Here is a 24,829-nt window from a genome sequence, read left to right as displayed (position 1 = left end):
GAGGCATTTGACCATTTATTCTTACGGGACCTTCCTTTATAGCCAAAGCACCTGTACTTACGTCACCTTCCCATTTCTAGACCCAGCCCCTCCTTTTAGAATCTCTAACCATGCAGAGGTACGACTCCGCTAGATCCCTCTTAAATCTTGTATTGGCTTATTTGAAATCTCACATTTTCTCTTAAAAGAAAATTGGAAGGTAATAAAATGTGTTGACTGCATTGCCAAACCGGAAGGACTGTGATTTGTTTCCTTGTCTTAGTCATAAACAGGAACAACAAATCTGTGAAAACCATAGCTTTAGCCAGACTCGGAAAGAGAAAAATTGTGTGAGACCTTAAAACATTATAGGAACCCTACAAAGTTTTTCTTAGTCCAAGTTTTGTTAGAGTGATAATTCCATGTTGAGATTTCTATCATCTAATTTATTGTGTTCTCAAAGGCCCCTGCGGAATATGATAAACCCATAGTAAATTAAGGTATTGAGGGCATATTTATCCTTCATTAAACGAATTCATTGAGTATGTACAAGGTTCTTTTATAAATAGGAGAGACATGGTGATGAAGGAGTCAAACAAATTTCTAGTAGGAAAATAATACACAGGTAAATACATTAAAAAAAAAAAAAAACCCAGGAAGTGCTATTAAGGAGACAAAACAAGGTCATGAAATTGAGGGGAAACGGAGACAACATTAAATTGGGTGATTAGGAAAGGCCTCTATGAGGAGTGACATTTCAGCTGAAGTCCTTACAAGGGCCTAAAAGATCCTGCATGATCTCTTACCCATTCATTTAATATGTTTTCTTCATAAAAAAAAAAAAAAAAAGGTACATTTACTAACTCATTGGATTTATTGTTGTGTGTCCTCACCAAGAGAGGGGATTTGTTGTTGTTGTTGTTGTTTTGTTTATTGGTAACAATACAGTGTAGGTAGGGTCAGCATGTGTTGAGAGAACAAATTTGAAGCTTATCAAGCAAGGAGAGTGTGGTAAGAGATGTCAGACAGACGGGCAGAGAGAGAGGCCAGATCACAGGTAGGGATCTTATTTGCAGATGTTCTGGGAAGTTGTTGGATGGTTTAAATTAGGAGAAGGGACTAACAGTGACATAGAGACGGTGACATGGTGACAAAGAGAGTGATAAAAATGGGTCCATAATGTGCAAGAGTCCATTGTTCACATCTTCCCAATTCTGTATTTAGCAATTTCACGTTAGTAGCTTGAAATTGGCCATAATAGTAGTATTTACACCATGGAAATGGGCAAATGCTGCATATCAGGGTTTCCTACTTCCCAATTTGGTTATTAAACATTTACCACTGATAGGGGCCAGGTCATGCAGGATTGTTCAGTAGACCTGTGCAAAGGGTTTTGGTCCTTATCCTTAGTGATGGGAAGCCATTGAAAGAATTTGACCAGTGACTCACATGGTCGGATGTGCACTTTTAAAAAGCGCTAGGCAGGGCTTCCACTTCTGGGAAGATGGAGTAGACATGCTTTTCCCTATTTTTCTCACTTACGTACAGTTGAAATCCCTGAACAGGATATATTTTTTATTTATTTTGTTTTATGAAAAAAAATGTGTATAAATTAACCCATTTATCATAGGCTAGCAATGTTTCAAATGGTGGCGCTTCTACTGGTCTTTCAACTCCTCCAGTCCTCTGATGGCTAACTGTACTGTGACAGAAGTGGTGTTGTAGGAAGAGACACCACCCGCTATGGTTTTCATGCAGGAACCGCAATGCCAGATCCCCACAGCTTGTCTTTTCATCTTGGTTTTGCCACAGAAGGAGCAAGTGTACTTGGCATGCTGGCTTATTTCAGTCTTCTTCACCATTTTCCTGAGGGAGGCACCATAATGCGTCCAGTATTTACCGACAGTTCCGACCTTCTTGGTGCGTTTAGCCATGTCACCCTATGGAAAAAAAATGTTAATGTTTATTTATTTAGTTTGTGTGAGAGAGAGAGCGTGAGAGAGCATGCATGAGCAAGTGGAGGAGGGGCAGAGAGATAGGGAGAGAGAGAATCCCAAGCAGTCTCTGCACTGTCAGCACAGAGCCCCATGCTGGGGTTCATCCCAAGAACCATGAGATCATGACCTGAGCTGATATCAAGAGTCAGATGATTAACTGCTTGAGCCACTCAGGAGCCCCCAGGATATTTTATACACACACACACATACACACACACACACACACACATTGTTTGTTTGTTTGTTTGTTTGTTTGTTTAAGTAATAAGACTCCAAGAGATGGAAAGAAGAAGACAGACCAGTTAGGGACCTCAGGACTTGAGGAATGACATGGTAGTGAGGTTCCCTGGGTTTTCTTCTTACCTCCTTTATCCCATACTTGGAGCTGAAGAATCTGGCAACCAGAAATAACAGTGAGTACAGACAAATAAGAAAGAAAGAGGGGCGCCTGGGTGGCTCAGTCGGTTAAGTGTCCAACTTCCACTCAGGTCATGGTCTCGTGGTTCATGGGTTTGAGTCCTGCATCAGGCTCTGTGCTGACAGCTCAGAGCCTGGAGCCTGCTTCAGATTCTGTGTCTCCCCCTGTCTCTGCCCCTCCCCTGCTTATGCTCTGCCTCTCTCTCTCTCCCTCTCTCTCTCTCTCTCAAAAATGAATAAATATTAAAAAAAATTTAAAAACAGAGAAGAAACAAGGCTGTTTTCACTAGCAAAGAGAAAACTTTTAGACAATAACTGCTTTACTCCATTCAAACAACACAGAAAAAATGTGGCCCCATTCCCACCTATGCCAGCAAAGTTGAATGGGCAGCTGGTCTGTACAGCTTGCAGGTTTTTAACCAGGTGCCCCAACACCCATGCTAGTGTGGTGTAGGTCAATTAAGGAGTTGGAACATTCCTCCCTTCTGGCTGATAATGAGTTCCCTTAACCCTGTTGTGTAAGACAGGACCATGACAAGGTCTGGACATCCACTCCAACCCAAGTATTGAGGCAACCCTCCTCTCTCTCCCTGCTGGGCTGGTGTTGGAGGAGGCTAGTGGAGAGTCAGGACTTTCACCATCACTCCATAATGATGAAGGTGCCCTCACTGCAGTGCAAGTGGAGACCATGTAGGGAGCTCCCACCCCCACCCCTGGGTGTTAATGGGAACAAAATGGGGAAACTGGACTTCTACCTCCATCCTCCCCTGCTGCACTGATGTCAAAAAAAGCCAATTAGAGTAGAAAGTTTAAATAAAATCCAGAGTCTCGTAATAGAAAGATGTCCAGTTTCAGTTGAAAAATCACTCAACTTACCAAGAACTGCGAGATCTCAAAGTGAATGAAAAGGCTATCAATAGACACCAACACCAAGATGATAGAGGTGTTAGAATTCTCTGACAAAGATTTAAAATCAGCAATGATAAAAAGTTTTCAGCAAGCAATTACAAGCTTTAAACAAGTGGGAAGATAGACTTAACAGAAAACAAAACAAAAAAAAAGAAGACCCAAATGGAAAGTTTTCAACAGAAAAATGTAGTAACTGAAATAAATATCTCAGTGGATGGGTTCAACAACAGAATGAAAATGATGGGGAAAATAATCACTGAACTGGAAGATAGCACAATAGAAATTACCTAATCTAAACAAGAGAAAAGAAAATGGTCTGAAAATCAAAACAAAAACAAAAAGCCCACAAAAACCAAAACCAAATTAACAAAACCCTCCAGAGCCTCAGAGACCTGTGGGACTATCTCAAAAGACTTAATGTTTGTGTCATCAGGAGAAAGGACAGGGGCGCCTGGGTGGCGCAGTCGGTTAAGCGTCCAACTTCAGCCAGGTCACCATCTCGCACTCCATGAGTTTGAGCCCCGCGTCAGGCTCTGGGCTGATGGCTCGGAGCCTGTTTCTGATTCTGTGTCTCCCTCTCTCTCTGCCCCTCCCCCGTTCATGCTCTGTCTCTCTCTGTCCCAAAAATAAATAAACGTTGAAAAAAAAATTTTTTTTTAATAAAAAAAAAAGAAGAAAGGACAAAGAGAGCCAGGCTTAAAAAGTAATTGGTGAAATAATGGCTGAATACTTCTCCTATTTGGCAAGAAACATAAAAGCCTATAGATTCAAGAAAGTGAGTAAACCTTAAACAGGATAAACCCAAAGAAATTCATGCTAAGAAATATCACAATTTAACTTCTGTAAACTAAAAACAAAAAATCTTGAAATCAGCCAGAGAAAATGACAACTTGCCTATTGAGGAAAAATAATTTGAATGACAGCATGTTCTTCATCAGAAACCATGGAGTTCGGAAAGAAATAGCAATATAGCTTGAATTACAGGGGGAAAAATAACAACTGTCAACACAGAATCCTATACCCAATGAAAATATCCTTCAGCAATGAAGGACAATCAAGACATTCTAAGATGAAGGAAAACTAGAGAGTTTGTCACTGTAGACCTACTTTAAAAAAAATGGATAGAGGAAGTTCTCTAAACAGAAAGGAAACAATAAAACAAGGAACCTGGGACCATTAGGAAGAAGGAAGAACACAGTAAGCAAAACAGGAGTAAATACAATAGGCTTTTCTTAAGTTTTCTAAATCATGCTTGACAGTTTGAGTAAAAGCTATAGTCTTGTGGGGTGTGTGGCTGGCTCAGTTGGTAGAATGTGCCACTCTTGATCTCAGGGTCGTGAGTTTAAGCCCCATAATGGGCATGCAGCTCACCTAAAAAGTCAACTGGATTTAATAAAACTTAAAAAATATTTTTAAAATATAGTCTTTTGTGGTTCTAAATATATGTGGATAAAATATTTAAGAAAATTATATGGGGTGCCTGGGTAGCTCAGTCAGTTAAGTGTCTGACTATTTATTTATTTTTTATATTTATTTTAGTGTTTATTCATTTTTGAGAGAGACAGACACAGAGTGAAAGAGGGGGAGGGGCGGAGAGAGAGGGAGACACAGAATCCGAAGCAGGCTCCAGGCTCTGAGCTGTCAGCACAGAGCCCAAAGCAGGGCTCAAACTCATAGACTGCAAGATCATGACCTGAGCCAAAGTTGGATACTTAAACAACTGAGCCACCCAGGTGCCCCATTAAGTGTCTGACTCTTGATCTCAGCTCAGGTCCTGATCTCAGGGTCATGAGTTTAAGCCCTGCTCTGGGCTCTGCACTGGGCATGAAGCCAAAAAAAAAAAAAAAAAAAAAAAAAAAAAAAAAAAAAAAAAAAAAAAAAAAAGAAAAAAAAAGAAAAAGAAAATTATAAAATGGGAAGAGTAAATGGACATAGAGAGAGGTAAGGTATCTGTACTTCACTCGAATTGGTAAAATGATGACATCAGTGGGCTGTCATAAGTTATGTACATATGATGTAAGACTTAGAATAACCACTTAAAAATACACAAAGAGATACACTCAAAAACAGTATAGATACATAAAAATGGAATTCTAAAAAATGTTTAAGTAATCCATAGGAAGGCAGGAAAACGAAAACAGTAATGAAAAACAGAACAAACAGAAAACAAAAAATAAAACAATAGAATTAATTCTTACCATATCAATAATTACATTAAGTGTAAATGATCTGAGAATATCAATTAAGAGAGTTTGCAGAGTGGATTTTAAAACATAGCTTAGTATATGCTGTCTACAATATACTCACTTCAAATGATATAAGCAGGGTCCAAGTAAAGGATGGAAAAAGTTTTGCAAACATTAATCAAAGGAAAGCAGGATATATTAATATTAGATAAAGTAGACTTTGATTTTTTTTAATGTTTTATTTTATATTTAAGAGAGAGAGAGTGTGAGCAGGGGAGAGGCAGAGAGACAGAGACAGAATCCAAAGCAGGCTCCAAGCTCCGAGCTGTTGGAGCAGAGCCTGATGTGGGGTTTGAACCCACGAGAAGTGAGATCATGACCTGGGCCAAAGTCAGACACTCAACCCACTGAGCCACCCTGGCACCCCTAAAGTAGACTTTGGAGTAAAGAAAATTACCAGAGAGGGGAATGTTACATAATGCTAAAAAAGTGAATCCTCCAAGAAGACATAGCAATCCCAAATGTTTATGCACCAAAAAATGTGCTGCAAAGCATGTGACGCAAAAGCTGATAGACCTGGAAATAGAAATCAACAAATGTACCATCACAGTTGGAGATTTCAACACCTCTCTCACAACAATGGGTAGAACAACTAGGCAGAAAATCAGCAAGAATATAGAAGAACTCAACAATATTGTCAACCAACAGGATCTAATCAACATTTTATTTATTTTTATTCATATATATAATTTGTCAAGTTAGCTAACTAATCAACATTTTAAAAACATTCCATCCAGGGGTACTTTGCTGGCTAAGTCAGTGGAGCATGTGATTCTTGATCTCAAGGTCATGAGTTCAAGTGCCATGTTGGGCATGGAGCTTACTTAAAAAATAAATAAATAAAAATAACACAAACATTCCATGCAATAACAGCAGCATACATATTCTTTTAAAAGGGCCGTGGGTGAGGCACCTGGGTGGCTCAGCTGGTTAAGTGTCTGACTCTTGACTTTGGGTCAGTTCATGATCTCACAGTTTGTGAGTTCAAGCCCCGAATCAGGCTCTCTTTGGTCAGTGCAGAGCCCACTTTGGATCCTCTCTGCCCCTCTTCCACTTGTTTTCTCTCTCTCTGTCTCCTTCTCTGTCTCTCTCAAAAATAAATGAACATTTAAAAAAATTTTAAAGAATTGAAACCTCAGTGTTTTCTCCAACCAAAATGAAATCAAACTAGAAGTCAATAACAGAAAGATAACAGGAAATTCTCCAAACACCTTGACACTAAACTGCACATTTCTATTATTTTTTTAATCTTTATTTTTGAGAGAAAGAGAGAGAGACGGTGAGAGTGGGGAAGGAACAGAGAGAGAGGGAGACACAGAATCTGAAGCAGACTCCAGACTTCAAGCTGTCAGCACAGAGCCCGATGCAGGGCTTGAACTCACAAACTGCCAGTTCATGACCTGAGCTGAAGTCAGATGCTCAACTGACTGAGCCACCCAGATGCCCCTAAACAGCACTTTTCTAAATAATCTATAGGTGAAAGATGAAATCTTAAGGGAAATAAAAAAATAATGTTGAACTGAAAGAAAATGAAAACAATATATCAATCAAAATTTGTGGGACCCTAAATCAGGGCTGAAAGGGAAAATTTTAGCACTAAATGTACAGTTTATTATCTTTTAAAAATTGTTACTGCTTATTTTTGAGAAAGACAGAGTGTGAGTGGGGGAGGGGCAGAGAGAGGGTGACACAGAATCTGACGCAAGCTCCAGGCTCTGAGCTGTCAGCACAGAACCTAATGCAGGGCTCAAACTCGTGAACCAGGTGATCACGACCTGAGCGGAAGTCGGATACTTAACTGACTGAGCCACCCAGGCGCCCCCTATATGTATGCTTTAGAAAAGAGGAAAAGAATGACCTAAGTTCCCACTTTGAGAACCTAGGGGGGAAAAAACAAACAAACAACAAAGCAAGCAGAATGAAAGAAATAATAAAGATACGAGCAGAAATCAATGAAATTGAAAACAGAAAATCAATTAAACAAAAAACTGATCCTTTGAAAAGATTAAAATTGACATGCTTCTGGCAAGACTGACAAAGATAAAAGGGAGAAGATACAAATTACCAATGTCAGGAATGAAACAGGAGATATCACTACATATACTACATGAAAGGATCATAGGGCAATACCACAGACTCTACACAAACTTAACAACTTGGACAAAATAGATCACTTCCTCCAAAAACACAAATTACTACAACTCATCCAATGTAAAATAGATAGTTTGAATATCCGTATAACCAATAAGGCAATTTAATGTATAATTTTAAGGCTTCCAAAAGAGAAATATCCAGGTTCAGATGGTTTCACTGGAGAATTCTCCACGTGAGTAAAGAAGAATTAAAGCCAGTTCTACACAATCTCTTCCAGAAAATAGGAGAACACTTTCCAATTCATTTTCTAAAGTCAGTTTTATCCTAATAACAAAAGCAGACAAAGGCAATATAAAAAAAGAAAACTGCAGACCCATAACTCTCATGAATACAGACACAAAAATTCTTAATAAAATATTAGCAAATAGAATCTAGCAATATATAAAAAAGTATTACTCACCATGCCCAAGTGGCGTTTATTCCAGGGATGCAAGTCTGGTTCAATATTTAAAAATCAATCAATGGATGGGGCTCCTGGGTGACTCAGTCAGTTAAGCGTCCAACTCTTGATTTGATTTGGGTCATGATGTCTGGTTCATGAGGTAAAGCCCTGAACCCGGCTCTGTGCTGACAGTGTGGAGCCTGCTTGGGATTCTCTCTTTCCCTCTCTCTCTCTCTGCCTCTCCCACCCCCCCTCAAAAATAAATATTAAAAAAAAAATCAATCAGGGGCACCTAGGGTAGCTCAGTCGGTTAAGTGTCCGACTTTGGCTCAGATTATGATCTCATGGTTCATGAGTTGGAGCCCCCCATCAGGCTCTCTGCTGTCAGTACAGAGCCTGCTTCAACTCTTCTGTCCCTCTCTCTCTCTCTCTCTCTCTGCACCCCCCACTGGTTCTCTGTCTTTATCTCTCTCAATATAATAAACTTAAAAAAAATCAATCAGTGGATTCTGCCATATTATTGGGCTCAAGAAGAAAAATCACACAGTCAATAGATACAGGAAAACATTTGACAAAATTCAACACCCATTTATGATAAAAACTCTCAGAAAAGTAGGAATAGAGAACTTTCTGAACTTGATAAAAAAGCTTCTACCAAAAACCTACAGCTAACATTATACTTAATGTTAACAAAATTCTGAATGCTTTCCTCTTAAAATTGGAAACAAGGCGGGGCGCCTGGGTGGCGCAGTCGGTTAAGCGTCCGACTTCAGCCAGGTCACGATCTCGCGGTCCGTGAGTTCGAGCCCCACATCAGGCTCTGTGCTGATGGCTCAGAGCCTGGAGCCTGTTTCTGATTCTGTGTCTCCCTCTCTCTCTGCCCCTCCCCTGTTCATGCTCTGTCTCTCTCTGTCTCAAAAATAAATAAACATTAAAAAAAAAAAAATTGGAAACAAGGCAAGGATGACCTCTTTTATCACTCTTATTGAGTATAACCCTGGAACTTGCAGCCAGTGTAATAAGGCAGTAAAAAAGGCAGTAAAAGGCATACAGCCATACAGAATGAAAACAAAGAAATAAAACCATCCCATTTTTAGATAACATATTTAGAAAATCTAAAAGAATCTTAAAAAAAAACCCAAACACTTAGAACTACTTTTGTAAGAATAGCAAGGTCACAGGATACAAGATAAACATACAAAAAGTAATTGTTTTGTGTCTACTAGCTATGAACATGTGGCCATAGAAATTTAAAATAATATGCTATTTATAATCATCAAGAAAAATAAATAATTAGATATAAATCTAACAAAACATGTATAGGACTTGTAAGACTAAAATGATACAACACTGGGCACCTGGTTGGCTCAGTCACTTGAGTGTCTGGCTCTTGATTTCAGCTCAGGTTATGATCCTAGGGTCATGGGATTGAGCCCCGCATTGGGCTCCATGCTCAGCACAGAGCCTGCCCAGGATTCTCTCTCTCTCTTTTTCTCCCTCTGTCCCTCTCCCCCACTCTCTCTCTTTCTCTCAAAGAAAAAAGAAAGAAAGAAAAAAATGACACAACACTGATGAGAGAAAATCTTTTTAAGTTTTTTTTTTTTTTAAATAAATGGAGAGATAAAACATATTCATGGATTGGGAGGTTCAACATAGAAAAGATGTCTATTTTCATCAAATTGATATACAGCTTAACACAATTCCTATAAAAGCCCTAGCAGGTTTTTTGTAGTTACCATAAAATTATTCTAAAATTTATATGGAGGGGTTCCTGGGTTTCTCAGTCAGTAGAGCATCGGACTGTTGATCTCAAGGTGGGGAGTTTAATCCCCACATTGGGCATGGAGCCTATTTAAAAATAATAAATAAATAAATAAATAAACAAAATTTATATGGAAAGACAAAGGAACTAGAATAGCTAAAACAATTTTGAGACGGAGAAGTACAGTCTTGCTTTCAAGACTCATCATAGACCTACAGTAATCAAGACTCTGTGGTAGTGGTGGAGGAACAGACACAGAGATTAATGGACTGAACAGAGAACCTGGGAAAAGACCTGCTCAAACATACCCAACTAAATGCTGACAAAGGCACAGAAGCAATTTAATGGAAGAAAGAGCATTTTCAATAAACAGTGCTGGAGCAAATGGACATTCATAGACAAAACAAAACAAGCAACCATTTGAACCATTCTCACACCTTACACAAAAATTAACCTGTATCATGAACTTAGATGTAAAACATAAAGCTGTACAACTTTTAGAATAAAACATAGGAGAAAATGTGCGGGGTTTAGGGCCAGTTCTTGTGTTTGACACCAAAGCATGATCCATAAAGGGAACAATCGATAAATGGGACTTCATCAGAATTACAAACTTTTGCTCCATAAAAGATGTTGTTAAGAGGATGAAAAGACAAACTATAGAGTGGGAAAACAGTATTTGCAAACCAAATATCCAACAAAACATAGAAGGAACTCTTAAAACTAAGAACCAAACAATCCAATTGGAAAATAGGCAAAAGACACGAAGAGATCTATGTATTTTTTGAATGTTTGTTTATTTTGAAAGAGAGAGATTGCAAGTGGGGGAGGGCAGAGGGAGAGAAAGAGGATCCCAAGCAGGCCCTGCACTGTCAGCACAGAGCCCAACGTGAGGCTTAATCTCACAAACTATGAGATCATGACCTGAATCCGAAAGCAAGAGTCAGACGCTTACGTCGACTGAAACACCCAGGCGCCCCAACAAAGAAATATTTCACCAAAGAGGACATACAGATGGCAAATAAGCACATGAAGAGATACTCAACGTCATTAGCCAATAGATAAATGCAAATTAAATCCACAATGAGTTATCACTATACACCTATCAGAATGGCTAAAATTAAAAACTGTGACAACATGAAATGTTGGCAGGAATGCAGAGAAACTAGATCACTCATACACTGCAGGTAGGAATGAACAATGGTACAGTACCCTGCAAAACACTTTGGTAGTATCTTTATTCAATTTTTTTGTCCAAAAGAAAATTTATTACTTATTTATAATAGCCTCTCATGCTTTTAGAATTTCTTGCCAGATGCCTCCGGAGCAGGTGCTTTCTGGGCTGGAGTTTTCTGATCCTTCTGAGCCTTTGGAGGCACCGCCTTCTGGACTTGCAGCTTTCCGGGCAGGAAGCTTCTGGACGGGAGCCTTCTTGCCTGCAGCGGCCATCTTTTTTTTTTTTTTTTTCTGGAATCTTTGCAGCAGCTCCTTTTTTGGGAGAAGCTTTCAGGAGAGCTGCTTTTTGTAGCTTCCTAACTTCAAGCTTGATTATTCCGTTCCTCATTTTCTTTGCCTTCATGACTTCATAACGATCAAAATCTGTCATCTTGGCTTTCCTTTCTCTGGCTTCAATCTTCTTGGTCCGTCTTGTGGCTGCCCGTTTTGTATTGATATCTGCCTTCTGCCAGGCTTGTCAGACATACTTACGGAGGGCACTGTGAGGGAACTCGATGATGAAGTCCGGGAGCTGCATGCATTTGAAAGGCATAGCCTGTCTCCTTACCTGAGTGCAAGGTCCATCAACCAAAGCCCTGTTCTGATCAATAACACCTACAATCATGACCAGCTTCCTGGCACGGGGCCCAGAGTAAACGTAGGCTACTGGGCCAACCTCCGTGAGATGCCTGAACACCACACTGGCAGCGTTCAGTGAGAAGTGGCAGTATCTTTAAAACGTACACACGCAACTACAGTGATTGAGTTCCTGGGCATTTATCCCAGAGATATGAAGACTGCTGTTTACATAAAATCCATACATGGGTTTTAGCAGCTTTATTTATAACAGCCCCAAACTGGAAACAGGCAGATGTCCTCCAATGGGTAAATGGTTAAACTGTGGTATATCTATACCACTCAGTAATAAAAAGGAATGGGCTATCGATATACCCAAGTGGCTGAATTTGCAGATAATTATGCTGAATTAAAAAAACCTGGGTGGTTCAGTCAGTTAAGCACCTGACTCTTGATTTCGGCTCAGGTCATGACCTCATGGTTCATGAGTTCAAGCCCTGCATCAGGCTCAGAGCTGACCGTGCAGGGCCTGCTTGGGATTCTCTCTCTCTCCGTCTCTCTCAGCCCATCCCTCTCTCTTTATTTCTCTCAAAATAAATAAATAAGCTTAAAATATTAAAAAAAACATACAAGAGTTACTGTATGATTCTATTTATTTAATATTCTTGAAATGACAAAATTATAGAAATGGAGAACAGATTTCTGCTTGCCAGGAGTTACGGAGGAAAGGAGGTGGGAGAAAAATGGGTGTAACTATAAAAGGGCAACACGAGGGATCCTTGCAGTGATGGAAATATTTGGGTGTCTGGGCCACATCGATGTCAATATCTTCGTTGTGATATTGTACTATAGATCTTAGCGTTGGGGAAAACTGAGTAAAGGGCACATTGGATCTCTTTGTATTATTTCTTATAACTGCAGATGGAATTTACAGTGATCTCAAAATAATAAGATTGATTAAAAGAAAATGCCAGCACCATTTTAAACTACAGACTGCACTGAATAAGGTATTATCTCTGCCTTCAAGGAGCTCATCAGTCTATCTCGTTACGAGCTGAGCACGTAACTGCATTTCTCAAGACGTATATGGTGTTCACAGTTTTGGACTTTTCAGCATTCCCCAACCTTGTTTTGGTAGAAATGTTGCCTCATCGTTCCCCTTTCTCCTTCCTTATGGCCCATTGCATGTGACTAGGATCACTTGTATAATGTGTAGTACTGTGTGCAAAATAAAAACGAGTGTGCTTGTTAAAAGGAATTATTAAGAATTTCTAGACAGTAATAGCAGAGCGTTACCCCACGTGCTGGGAGAACCCTTCGCACTATGTGATGCTGGCCCTACTTGTGATTCTGGTAGTGTTGCCAATCACCATCTCACCTCCCTTGGCAGGAGATGGTCCTAAATATTCCAGGACTGGTCATTCATAATATCTCATTGCCCTGTTACTTCTACTAGAATCCTTACAGGGAAATCCTATATAATGAAACAGGGTGGGGGGAAAGAAGTCTCTTTTTCCTCTGGGATGAGTTATTTATTGAACAAGTATTTATTGGGTACCCACCACGTGTCAGGCTCTGTGCTACATGTTGGAGATACGACGGTAAGCAAGATGGGTGTAGGGAGTCTTAGGCCTCCTGTAGCTTAGAGTCTACAGGTAGAGGCAGACAAAAGCAATTAATTGCGAATCAGGTGAAATGCAAAATAAAAGAATGAGGAAAAATGCTGTGAGCAAAACAACCAGGGTGGCCAGATATATACAATTCCTAATCTATATATGGGGAAAGTGAAGCTAAGACGTTAAGTAAATTGCCATAAGATCCGAGAGCTGGTTAATGACCAGTAAGATTCTAGCCCAGGTATGTCTGGTACCAACCGCACTAAGCCAGTTTGGATCATTGAAAATTGAAGTCCTTCCGTGAGAAAGGGTGGGAAACAGCATCATGCGGTAAAGATGTTAGGGGCTCAGGATCTGAGTCATAGCTAAATTCAATCTTGACTCGGACGAGTTACTTTAACTTCCATAAATCACGGTGTTCTCATTTCTAAAATGAGGAGTGATCAGAATTATTGCTGCAGAGATTAAATGAAATAACGCCACGGAATGCCTGGCCCAGCACATCACCCCTAGTAAGGGCTCAGTGAGTGTTAGGTTTGCACATCATGGTTTCAAGTCTGAAGAACTGAATTCCAGCCAGATCTTCTACTTAACTACATGAAGTTTGGTAAGTCACAACCTCTGGCAGCCTACTTTCCATGTCTGTAAGATGAACATAATAACGTACCTCACAGGATCACTCTGAGCATCAATGAGATAGTAATGTAAGTGAAAGTACTATCCAAATACGGCAATTTTATTATGAAACCCATGGGGTATCTTCTCTGACCAGTGATCTTGACTCCCTTCTCTTTAAAAAAAATTTTTTTTAATGTTTATTTACTTATTTTGAGAGAGAGAGAGAGAGCACCAGCAGGGGAGGGGCAGAGAGAGGGAGAGAGAGATTCCCAAGCAGGCTCCATGCTGTCAGCACAGAGCCTAACGGGGAGCTTGAATTCACAAACCATGAGATTATGACCTGAGCTGAAACCAAGAGTCGGACGCTCAACCGACTGAGCCACCCAGGCGCCCCCTGAGTCCCTTCTCAAATGCAGCTCATGCCTTCCTCCCTGTACTGCCTCTGCAACTCTATTACAATGTTATATTGCATTATAATGCTTTCCATGCCAGTGTCTTATAGACTAAGAACTCTTCGAGGGCAGGGACTGTTTCCCCTCTTCACCCTGGCACCTAGCTCAGTCGAAGCTCAGCGAAGTTGAATGAGTGACGATGAGTATGGGCCTGGGCCCCAGTGTCTGCAGTACAGGGCACTGGGCGGGAGCACACCTCCCCTTAGCAGCTCATGCATCTGCCCAGCCAGCCCTGAGCTGCCCTCACATATTTCACCCAAAGCAAAATTTCAATTGCAGGCAGCCTTCTTTCTGTTGACGAGTAGTACACATCTGAACTCCCTCTCTCTTTGGCCAGCAGAGATACACAACCATATGCATTATTTAAAACAAAACAGAACAAAACAAAACTATAGAGTTCCATGTTGACCCTTTCTATGTTGTTCCCTTTTGCACTGGCACGTTTATTTAGGATAATTTTGCTCTAAGTTATGCATTTTGTCGTTATGTAGTGCTTACATGTGTTACTGCGAGATTCTCAAGGCTAAGATTTATTGCAGAGAGAAATGGACACTCTTCACTGTCTTGAAAAAAGAGGGAGAACTTGAGACTCTCTGTCAACTGCATGTTCTCGCACCCACTCAGCTGCTGTCTCCTGGATATGGATCTGGGGGTGCCCACCTTGGCTCTTGACTTTAGCTGTGTCCTCACCTTTTGCCTAATTCCCTCTGGTCAAAGACTACACTTGAGTAGTCATCTTTGGGGAAGTACCAAGAATATCTGTATACTCTCCTCTTGAGCCCAGAATCAACATTTTAATGTTTTATTTATTTATTTATTGAGAGAGAGAGAGAGAGACAGAGAGAGAGACAGAGAGAGAAAATGGGGGAGAGGCAGACTGAGAGGCGGACAGAGGATCCGAAGCAGGCTCTACACTGACAGGCTGACAGCAGTGAGCCGGATGTGGGGCTCGACCTCATGAACTGTGATGTGAGATCATGGTCTGAGCTGAAGTCAGATGCTTAACTGACTGAGCCACCCAGGGGCCCCCAGAATCCACATTTTAAAATTAGGAATGATCGTGTCATTCAAAGAGTTTGGGGACAATCTGTGTAAGTAATAGATCGGAATGTTTGGGACTAGCTGTCTGGAAATGTAGCTAGACTTTTTACATTAATTTCTATAAAAATAATTCCCCTCTTTGCTATAATGTGGAATTTTCCTGGAGTATAATCTTGACATAAAATGATATCATCCCATAAAAAATTCCAAGGTAAAAATAAGAGAATTGGGAATTGCTTTTTCTTTAGGGTTACAGATGTCACTAACCCTCTTCATGTATATTTTTATACATAAGTAATTGAAGTCACTCAGAAGATGCTGCTTGGATGTATATTAGCTTACCAGAGAGTGTTTTGGCTATCCACAAATGCTTTAGGTGAACATGGTCAAATTGGTTGCTGAGGACCTGAATCAGATCTAAGATAGATTCTAAATGGTTCCAGAACAGCGGGGGAGAAACTGAGAAGGAACTCAGTCAAGAACCTATTTTGTGAGTTTCAGTCCAAGATGGTGACTGAGGAAGACCTTGAACTCACTTCCTCCACGAACACACCAAATCCACGCCTACTTACAGAGCAATTCCTCCTGAAGAAGAAGTGAGGGCTGACTGAACAGCTTCTGCACAGCAAAATATAGAAAGACCACACTGAGAATAGGGAGAGAGACAGGCACACTGTAACGAAGGGAACCCCCACCCTGCACCCTGAGAACTGCCTTGGGGTAGTTCTCTAGTAGAGAGCGACTAAGAGCAGGTTCAAAGCCATGGTTTGAAAAAGCAACTAGAATATAAAGGATTCAGCCCTAGAACCGTGCCACACTTTGGGGAGCTGCTGGACCGCATTCTGGAGTGGGGGTGGGGGTGCAGGTTGGGGGTGCTGGGGAGTGCCGTGGTTCACAATCTCCCTCCACCTTGAGACAGGAGCAGAGCTCCTGCTGCACAGTCTGCAGCTTCAGTGAGCCCTGGACACCCTGGGGCACAGAAAAAAAAAAAGTCTTTTAAAACAGCAACTAGAGGGGTGCCTGGGTGGCTCAGTCAGTTAAGCCTCCGACTTCGGTTCAGGTCATGATCTCACAGTTTGTGAGTTCAAACCCTGTGTTGGGCTCTGTGCTGACAGCTCAGAGCCTGGAGCCTCCTTCGGATTCTGGGTCTCCCTCTCCCTCTGCCCCTCCCCTATTTGTTCTCTGTCTGTCTCTCTCTCTCTTTCAAAAATAAATAAACATTAAAAAAAATAAAGCAGCAACTAGAAGAGTATCATCTAGTTGGCTGAGTCAGTAGAGCATGTGGCTCTTGATCTCAGGGTCATGAGTTCAAGCCCTACGTTGGGCACAGAGCCTATTTAAAAATAATGAGAGTAAAATAAAATAGTAACTAGAATATAAAGGTCCATCCCAAGAACCCTACCAAATGATGGGGGAGCTGCTGGAACACTCTCTGGGTCAGAGAGGCTGGCAAGTGCTATGGTTTACATCCCCCTCCATTTTGATAGTGTGGATGGGAGCGGGGTCTGGGTGCCCGAGCCAGCCTACTGCCTCGGTGAGCCCTGGGCTCCTAGCCCGCATCAGCCCAACATCCAACCAACGTGGCCCCGGTGCAGTGCACAGCGGGACGCCCCTGGTCAGTGCCCACTAGAGCTGCAGACATCTCACCAAGGTGACAAAGGTGCGAGCACCCTGGAACACTCCGCGTCTGCACCACTTCAGCCCCAGATGACTTTCCTGGGCACTGCTGGAGCAGAGCGCCCTGGGACACCCTGGCCCGTGCTTGCCTCCACTCTAGCCTCTCCGCCAGGGTGCTCTTATGTGGAGTGTCCTGGGACACTTCAGCCTCAGCTGTCCTCCCAGTGTGCCCACAATGCAGAGAGCCCCAGAACACCTCCAGCCTGTGCCTGCTTTGGCTTCAGCTGTCTTGCCAGTGTGCCCTCTGTGCCAAGAGTCCTGGGACTACCCCGGCCCACACTCCTTCAGCTCTGGCCATCCCACCAGGGCAGCCCCAGCACAGAGTGCCCTGGGACCCCCAGCCCACACCAGCCGCATCTCTAGCCAGCCAGTCAAAGTCACCAGGCACGCAGTCCACACAGGGGATGACCCTACACAAGATCATTCTATTAAGTTTAGGGGAATTAGCTGTTCCACCTAATTCACAGAAACAAACACAGAAAGTCAAGCAAAATGAAGAGACAGAGGAATATGCTCCAAACCAAAGAATAGGAAAAACCTCAGAAAAAGAACTAAATGAAAAGGAGATAAACTACCTGATCAAGAGTTCAAAGTAATGGTCCTAAAGATGCTCACCAGACTGGAGAGAAGAGGGAAAGAACTTAGTGAGAACTTCGACAAAGAGATAGAAAACATAAAAAAGAATGAATCAGAGCTGAAGAATACAATAACTGGAACGAAAAACATGCTGGAGGGAATCAAGATGCAGACGAACAGATCAACAACCTGGAAGACAGGGTGATGGGAAGCACCCAAGCTGAAGAGCAAAAAGAAAATAGAATTTTAAAAAATGAGAAAAGGCTAAGGCATGTGTTGGACAACATCAGGCGAACAAACACTCGCATTATGGGGGTCCCAGAAGGAGAAGGGAGAGAGCAGGGGGCAGAAAACTTATTTGAAGAAATAACGTGGGGAAGGAAACAGACATCCAGGTTCAGGATGCAGAGAGAGTTCCAAAGAAAGTGAACCCAAGGAGGTCCACACCACAACACATAATAAAATTATAATGTCAAAGATGAAAGATCAAAATACTGATTCCTCACCTAGAACCATGAAATTGGTAGTTCTAAGAGTAGGCATGAAAATCTGCATTAAATACTAAACACTCCATGTGAGCTTATGCTTACTAAAGTTTTTATTTATTTTTTTTTAAATTTTTTTAACGTTTTATTTATTTTTGAGACAGAGAGGGACAGAGCATGAATGGAGGAGGGGCAGATAGAGGGAGACACAGAATCGGAAGCAGGCTCCAGGCTCTGAGCCATCAGCCCAGAGCCTGACGCGGGGCTCGAACTCACGGACCGCGAGATCGTGACCTGAGCTGAAGTCGGACGCTTAACCGACTGAGCCACCCAGGCGCCCCTGTTTATTTATTTTTGAGAGAAAGACAGAGTGTGAGCGGGGGAGGGGCAGAGAGAGAGGGAGACACAGAATCGGAAGCAGGCTCCAGGCTCTGAGCCATCAGCCCAGAGCCCGATGCGGGGCTCGAACTCACGGACCGCGAGATCGTGACCTGAGCTGAAGTCGGACGCCCAACTGACTGAGCCACCCAAGTGCCCCTGCTTACTAAAGTTTTTAAAGAGCTACTTGAGGGGCGCCTGGGTGGCTCAGTCGGTTAAGCGGCCGACTTTGGCTCAGGTCATGATCTCACGGTCTGTGAGTTCGAGCCCCATGTCAGGCTCTGTGCTGACAGCTCAGAGCCTGGAGCCTGTTTCAGATTCTGTGTCTCCCTCTCTCTGCCCCTCCCCCGTTCATGCTCTGTCTCTGTCTCAAAAATAAATAAACGTTAAAAAAAATTAAAAAAAAAAAGAACTACTTGATATCAGAATGACAGATTTTACATTCTTCAAGGTTGCTTAAGGCATGTACTGATTTTTAATAACGTGTGTGTGTGTGTGTGTGTGTGTGTGTGTGGTGGTGTGGGGTAGGAAGAGCGCTAAAGTTTGGTAAGCCTGATAGTTCGGGAATTCATTATGGAAATGACAATTTTTTTGAGGGTGGTGATCGGATAAGGTGACAGAGAGAAGGTATATAAACAGGTACTCATGATAGATGTCATATGTTTATGGGTGCTTGATGGCTTTGCTTCACTACATAAGTCCCTCTGTGAAATAACCTCTGTTATGGTGATAGTTTTCAAAAACTATTATAAGAAATAAACTAGATAGACAAACATATAATGTAATACATGTATTTACATTTGACCAATTCCTAAAAGATAAAAATTGGTATTTTTAGGAGTATGGTATTCTTTTAAAGCCTACTTATCTTATAAGTCTTTATTTTGGATAATTTTATCATGACCAATTGCTCTCAAGCCAATATATAACTGATTTAACAAACTGTAACCACCAGGTGAAACAACTTTAATAAACTAGCAGTTTAGCCAATTTCTTAAATTTCTCATTTTCAGTGCACGTTAGTCTTGGAACGTCTCTCTTCATAAAGATGAATACACTTTAAACGTAGATGATATATAGTGAAGGCTTTCTACTCTATTAAAATTTGCCACCCATGTTAAGCTTATCTATTAAAGAGAAGGTGAGCAAAAAAAAGGATCGCAAACATGTGCATCACCCTCAAAAATGTGTTCCTGCCCTTTGTGATTCCCTCCCTCGCATCCCTCTTCATCCTCCACTTGCTTCCAGGTGGCCACTGAATCTGCTTTGGTCATTGTAGATTAGCTTGAATTTTCCAGAATTTATGTAAATGGAACCATACAGTATATATGTACTCTTGCTTCGGTCTGACTTCTTTCCTTCAGCATAATTATCTTGAGACTTATGCATGCTGCGGCGTTCATCAATAGTTCATCCATTTTTACCACTGAGTTGTATTCCATTGTATGGTCGTACATTTATACGTTAGTCCCTTCACCTGTCGATGAATGTTCTGATTGTTTCCAGTTTGGAGCTGTTACAAATAAAGCTGCTATGAGCATTCCTGGAAGAAAGGCAAAACAGACCTTACTTCATTTTCAGTATGACCTTTTGCAGGTTAACCTTTGTAAGGTGTGTTCCATCAAATAGCAACTTGATGTAAAACAATAAAATGGTGGAAAAGCTGTCAATTTTTAGAAGTTAAAGTGTTTTTTTTTTTTTTGAGAGAGAGAGAGAGCACGAGTGGAGGAGAGGGGCAGAGAGAGAGAGAGAGAGAGAGAGAGAGAGAGAGAGAATACCAAGCAGGCCCCATGGCCAGCACAGAGCCCCACGCAGGGCTTGATCCCATGACCCTGGGATCATGACTGAGCCGAAATCAAGAGTCAGACGCTCAACCAACTGAGTCACCTCAGCACCCATACATTAAATTTTAGTTAGAATGGTATCAAACTTTGCTATCTTCTTCTGTATTAGGAGATCTTTACATATATACTCTGGTCTTGCATATTAAAAAAAGACATGTGGGTTTTGTTGGAAGAGGGTTTATACACTCACTGTGTAACTTCATCATTTGTACACTCATAAAATGACAAAATCTGTTGGCCTTCAGATATGTTCCTCACCCTTTTTCTGTTGTTTCATGTCATGGGGTGGGGGCAGGACTGACCTGGAGGTCAGTGTCAGCTGGCTTCTGGCTCAGCCAGTGGGAGGCACTGGTGAGAGGTGAGGGGGAGGGGGAGGAAGGAAAGAAGGGTAGAGGGAGGGGTAGAGGGAGCAGAGAGCGAAGGGTGAAAAGGAAGGAGAAGGGGAGAGAAGGAGAGAGAGGGAGGAGAGGAGAAGGAGGGGAAGGGGGAGGAAGGAGAAGGTGAGGGAGGAGACAGGGGAGAGGGAGGGGGAGAGGAAGGGGAGAAGAGGGAAGGGTTAAAAGGAAGGGGAGGGGGAGAGGAGAGGGGAGGAGGAAAGGTGGGGGGAAAGGGAGGGGAAAGAGAAGGGTTAGAAGGGAGGGGTGGGGAAAGGAGTGGGGAGGGGGAGAAAGAAAGGAAGAGGAAGGGAGGGGGAGGGGAGGGGGAAGAGGACAGGTAAAAGAGGCGGGACAGAGGAGGGGGGTGGGGTAGAGGGGAGGAGAGAAGGGAGGGGAGAGGAAGTATTAGAAGACAGGGAATGGGGAGGGGGGACAACGGAGGGGAGGAGGAGGAGAGAAGGGAAGGGAGGGTGAGAAGTGAGAGGAGGTGGGGAGGAGTGGAGGCAGAGGTGAAGGAGGGAAGGGAGAGGAGGAGTGGGGGAGGGGTGAGGGGAGGGGAGAGGGGGTGGCCTAGAGGGAGGGAGTTTACTTTCCCTTCCTTTTTGTCCTGTCCAGAGGCATCCCCGGCAGGGGCTGAGTCTGTGATGTCGCCTCATCAGCAGGCAGGCCTTCTGTGGCCCAGCTTCTGCAGCTGACTTGTGAGGGAAGCTTCCAGCCATTGCCAGTCTTTGGGAGGCCTCAGATGCCATTGTCCTGCTCTTGGGGCTCCTATGAGACCAATTCCTGATATTACATTTTCTGTTTTGAATATTTAGAGTAACTTCTATTTTCCTGACTGGATTCCGACGGACATACGTGCCCCTCAGACCCAGAGGCAAAGTGTGATAACGTCTTTCGTCAGCAGCGTTGGTTTCAGAGCAGTAGTCATAGCTTAGCAGTGAATCCCACTGGGTGGCTCATGAGATGCGAGGACAACAGCATAACAAAATAGTACAGTCTAGAGAGGTGGAGTGACACTGAAAAAGACATCCACCTGTGGATTGTCGCAGGCTGAGGAAGTGTCTCTGGGGAAGAGGCAGGAGCACTGTTGGGGGCTGGAGTCACCGAGGACACTGAGAGTGAGGGGACCAAGGGCACAGGCAGAGAGTCAGGAGCGGGTGAAGGAGAGAGCCCACAATGAGGTGCTATTTTCCTTGCAAACGGAAGGGAACATATGGGGCCAATTTTGAGGAGGCAAAGGTACTGAAATCTGGAAGAGAGTGGAAATGGTTGGGAATGGGCTGTGGGAACCCGCATCTGATCCTGGAGCTAGGGACCGTCTTTGTGAACCTGACCGCCCTCACCTCACTCCATCTGTAAGGGGCTTGGACAAATTCGCTAACCCCCTTTTTACCTCTAAAATTCTGATTCTATGAGAGTGTTTCCGCCCACCAGTTCTGGTTCTGCCTAATGGAGAGGCATAAAATAAAATGTTTTACATGACAGCTTTTCAGATATTCAGAGCTAGCTAGCCAGCATGTTCCCCTTACCCTTCTCTTCTCCACTCAAAATAGCCCCACTCTTTCAACCACTTTTTATGACACTATTTCCTGCTAACACTCACCTGGGTATATCTTTTTAAAAATAGGTACCTCAAAATACACACGACACTTCAGACTGATCGTCTGATTATTGCAGGGACCAAGGGATTACAAACTCCTGTTATTTGCTGATAGCGATTTAGCATTTTATCAATTCTTATTTTAATTACTTAAGTACCGGTGCCCGCTTTGGCGGCAAGTACACTAAAACCAGAAATATACGGGGAAGATTAGTCTGGCCCCTGTAGAGAATGACGTGCAAATTTGCGAAGAGTTTAATTACATAAATACTGTCAAACTCAGTCTGCCTTTGGCTCTCCTCTTCCCCTTGCCCCCATGCTAATATAGTTCTTTTTCTAGTTAAGATTTTTTTTTATTGTGATAAATGTACAATTTACCATTCAAACCTCTTTAAGTGTGCAGTTCAGTGCCTTTAGGTATATTCTCATGGTTGTGCAACCATCACCAGATGGTTCTCCAGTTCTCCAGAACTTTATCATCTTCCCTTACCAGACTCTGTCTCCATTAGACAATCACTCCCCATTAGTCCCTCCCCCAAGACCCAGGCAACCAGCATTCTGCTTTCTGTCTCTATGAATTTGACTGCTGTAGGCACTTCATATAAGCAGAATCATACAATATTGGTCCTTTTTAAAATCTGGCTTATTTCACTTAATATAAGTTATTAAAGGTCCATCCATGTTGTAGCTATGTATGAGAGCTACATTTTTAAAAAGTTGAATATTCCGTTGTGTGTATATGTCACATTTTGTTTATCCCATCTTCCGCTGATGGACATTTGGGTTGTTTCCATTGTTTGGCTATTGTGAATGATGCTGCAATGACCATGAGTATACAAATATGTTTGAGTCCCTGCTTTCAGTTCTTTTGAGTGCATACTCAGAGGTGGAATTGCTGGGTCAAATGGTAGCTCTCCTTAACTTTTTGAGGAACCACCATATTCTTTTCTTTTAAATTTGTTTTTTAACGTTTATTTATTTTTGAGACAGAGAGAGACAGAGCATGAAGGGGGGAGGGGCAGAGAGAGAGGGAGACACAGAATCGGAAACAGGCTCCAGGCTCTGAGCCATGAGCCCAGAGCCCGACGCGGGGCTGGAACTCACGGACCGCGAGATCGTGACCTGAGCTGAAGTCCGACGCTTAACCGACTGCGCCACCCAGGCGCCCCCACCATATTCTTATAAATACTTTTGTCAAGAGCATATTCTTTCAGGCCTCTGCAGGTCTATGCCTGCTCTATTTTACGCAATGTCAGGTAAATTTACTATGCATAGCGATCCCTATTGTAAAATAGAATCATTTGCATGTAATGTATAGCCCACTGCCCAGATTATAATTAGTGCAAGGATTGGCTATAGTTTATTAGAGATTTATTTATTTTTATTTCAGTAAACTCTACACCCGATGTGGGGCTCAAACTCATGATTCTGAGATCAAGAGTCGCATGTTCTACTGATTGAGCCAGCCAGGAGCTTCTATTAGAGATTTTAATCTGTGACAAGAGTAGACAGCATAGCCAAATACTGAGAAATGAAACATTGAATTACGTTTTCAAGATGACTGGTTTTAAAAACATTTTCGATATATTACTGTAGGCTTCCCAATCTCAACTTTCCTAAGAAAAGATCGCATTTAGTAGCAACTAACCAGAACCACGAGGCTTTACAAACTGGTGCGAATCTGGATCAATATTTATATAGTGCTACAAATTCTTATGTCCAAGGTAAGCTCCAGTCAGCACAATTCTAGATTTTACAATTTTATTTATTTATTTATTTATTTTTAATTTTTTTTTCAACGTTTATTTATTTTTGGGACAGAGAGAGAGCATGAACGGGCGAGGGGCAGAGAGAGAGGGAGACACAGAATCGGAAACAGGCTCCAGGCTCTGAGCCATCAGCCCAGAGCCCGACGCGGGGCTCGAACCCACGGACCACGAGATCGTGACCTGGCTGAAGTCGGACGCTTAACCGGCTGCGCCACCCAGGCGCCCCCAATTTTATTTATTTTTAATGTTCACTTACTTTTGAGAGAGTGAGAGACAGAGCACAAGTGGGGGAGGCGCAGAGAGAGAAGGAGACATAGAATCTGAAGCAGGCTCCAGGCTCTGAGCTGTCAGCACAGAACCTGACGTGGGGCTCAAACCCATAAACCATGAGATCATGACCTGAGCCAAAGTTGGACGCTTAACCGACTGAGCCACCCAAGCGCTCCTAGGTATTACAATTTTAAATACCCTGTGTGATGTGCCTTGAAATCAGTGTGCTGGGAGATACTGATCTCCACTGTCCCCAGGATGGCCAGATGGATGAAACTTGGAGTAGCTAGAGCTCCATTACCGGTCACCTGGTCACTAGGAGTCCTGGACTCACTGAAATCTGGCCAAGGAGGGGTGCCACCACCTGGTCATTCACTTCGGCAGCAGCTGCTGAGTGTGCTATTGCTCATCAAAGACAAGGGGGCCATAGTGTTGCTATAGCATCTGATGTTTCAGGTACCCGCGGTGCTGCTAGCCACGCGAGGAATG

At 42.6% G+C, this 24,829-nt stretch overlaps 1 protein-coding gene and 1 pseudogene across 3 annotated transcripts; both read right to left on the bottom strand.

Moving 5' to 3' along the window:
* Nucleotides 1-1,585: 1,585 nt before the first annotated feature.
* LOC115517774 (60S ribosomal protein L37a-like) lies at nt 1,586-24,350 on the bottom strand. 3 transcript variants are annotated; one of them, XM_030320749.1, is made up of 4 exons: nt 24,346-24,350; nt 9,879-9,884; nt 7,250-7,254; nt 1,586-1,919 (listed from the first exon to the last, which is right to left on the bottom strand). In XM_030320749.1, exon 4 carries the CDS (start codon nt 1,911-1,913, stop codon nt 1,638-1,640), a length of 276 nt encoding a protein of 91 aa, XP_030176609.1. In that variant the 5' UTR covers nt 1,914-1,919; nt 7,250-7,254; nt 9,879-9,884; nt 24,346-24,350; the 3' UTR covers nt 1,586-1,637. The 3 variants fall into 3 exon arrangements, with proteins under 3 accessions (XP_030176609.1, XP_030176607.1, XP_030176608.1); XM_030320747.1 differs by lacking the exon at nt 7,250-7,254 and adding an exon at nt 6,049-6,055; XM_030320748.1 differs by lacking the exon at nt 24,346-24,350 and adding an exon at nt 10,122-10,128.
* LOC115518795 lies at nt 11,145-14,638 on the bottom strand (annotated as a pseudogene).
* Nucleotides 24,351-24,829: the final 479 nt, after the last annotated feature.

This window comes from Lynx canadensis, chromosome B4, assembly GCF_007474595.2.
Source record: "Lynx canadensis isolate LIC74 chromosome B4, mLynCan4.pri.v2, whole genome shotgun sequence".
In the NCBI taxonomy this organism is placed as follows: Eukaryota; Metazoa; Chordata; class Mammalia; order Carnivora; family Felidae; genus Lynx; species Lynx canadensis.
This window is presented reverse-complemented; position numbering and strand designations above follow the sequence as displayed.

Bases quoted from the DNA above. Each gene is read 5' to 3' on its own strand.
- LOC115517774 (XM_030320749.1), bottom strand. From the start codon at position 1,913: ATGGCTAAACGCACCAAGAAGGTCGGAACTGTCGGTAAATACTGGACG.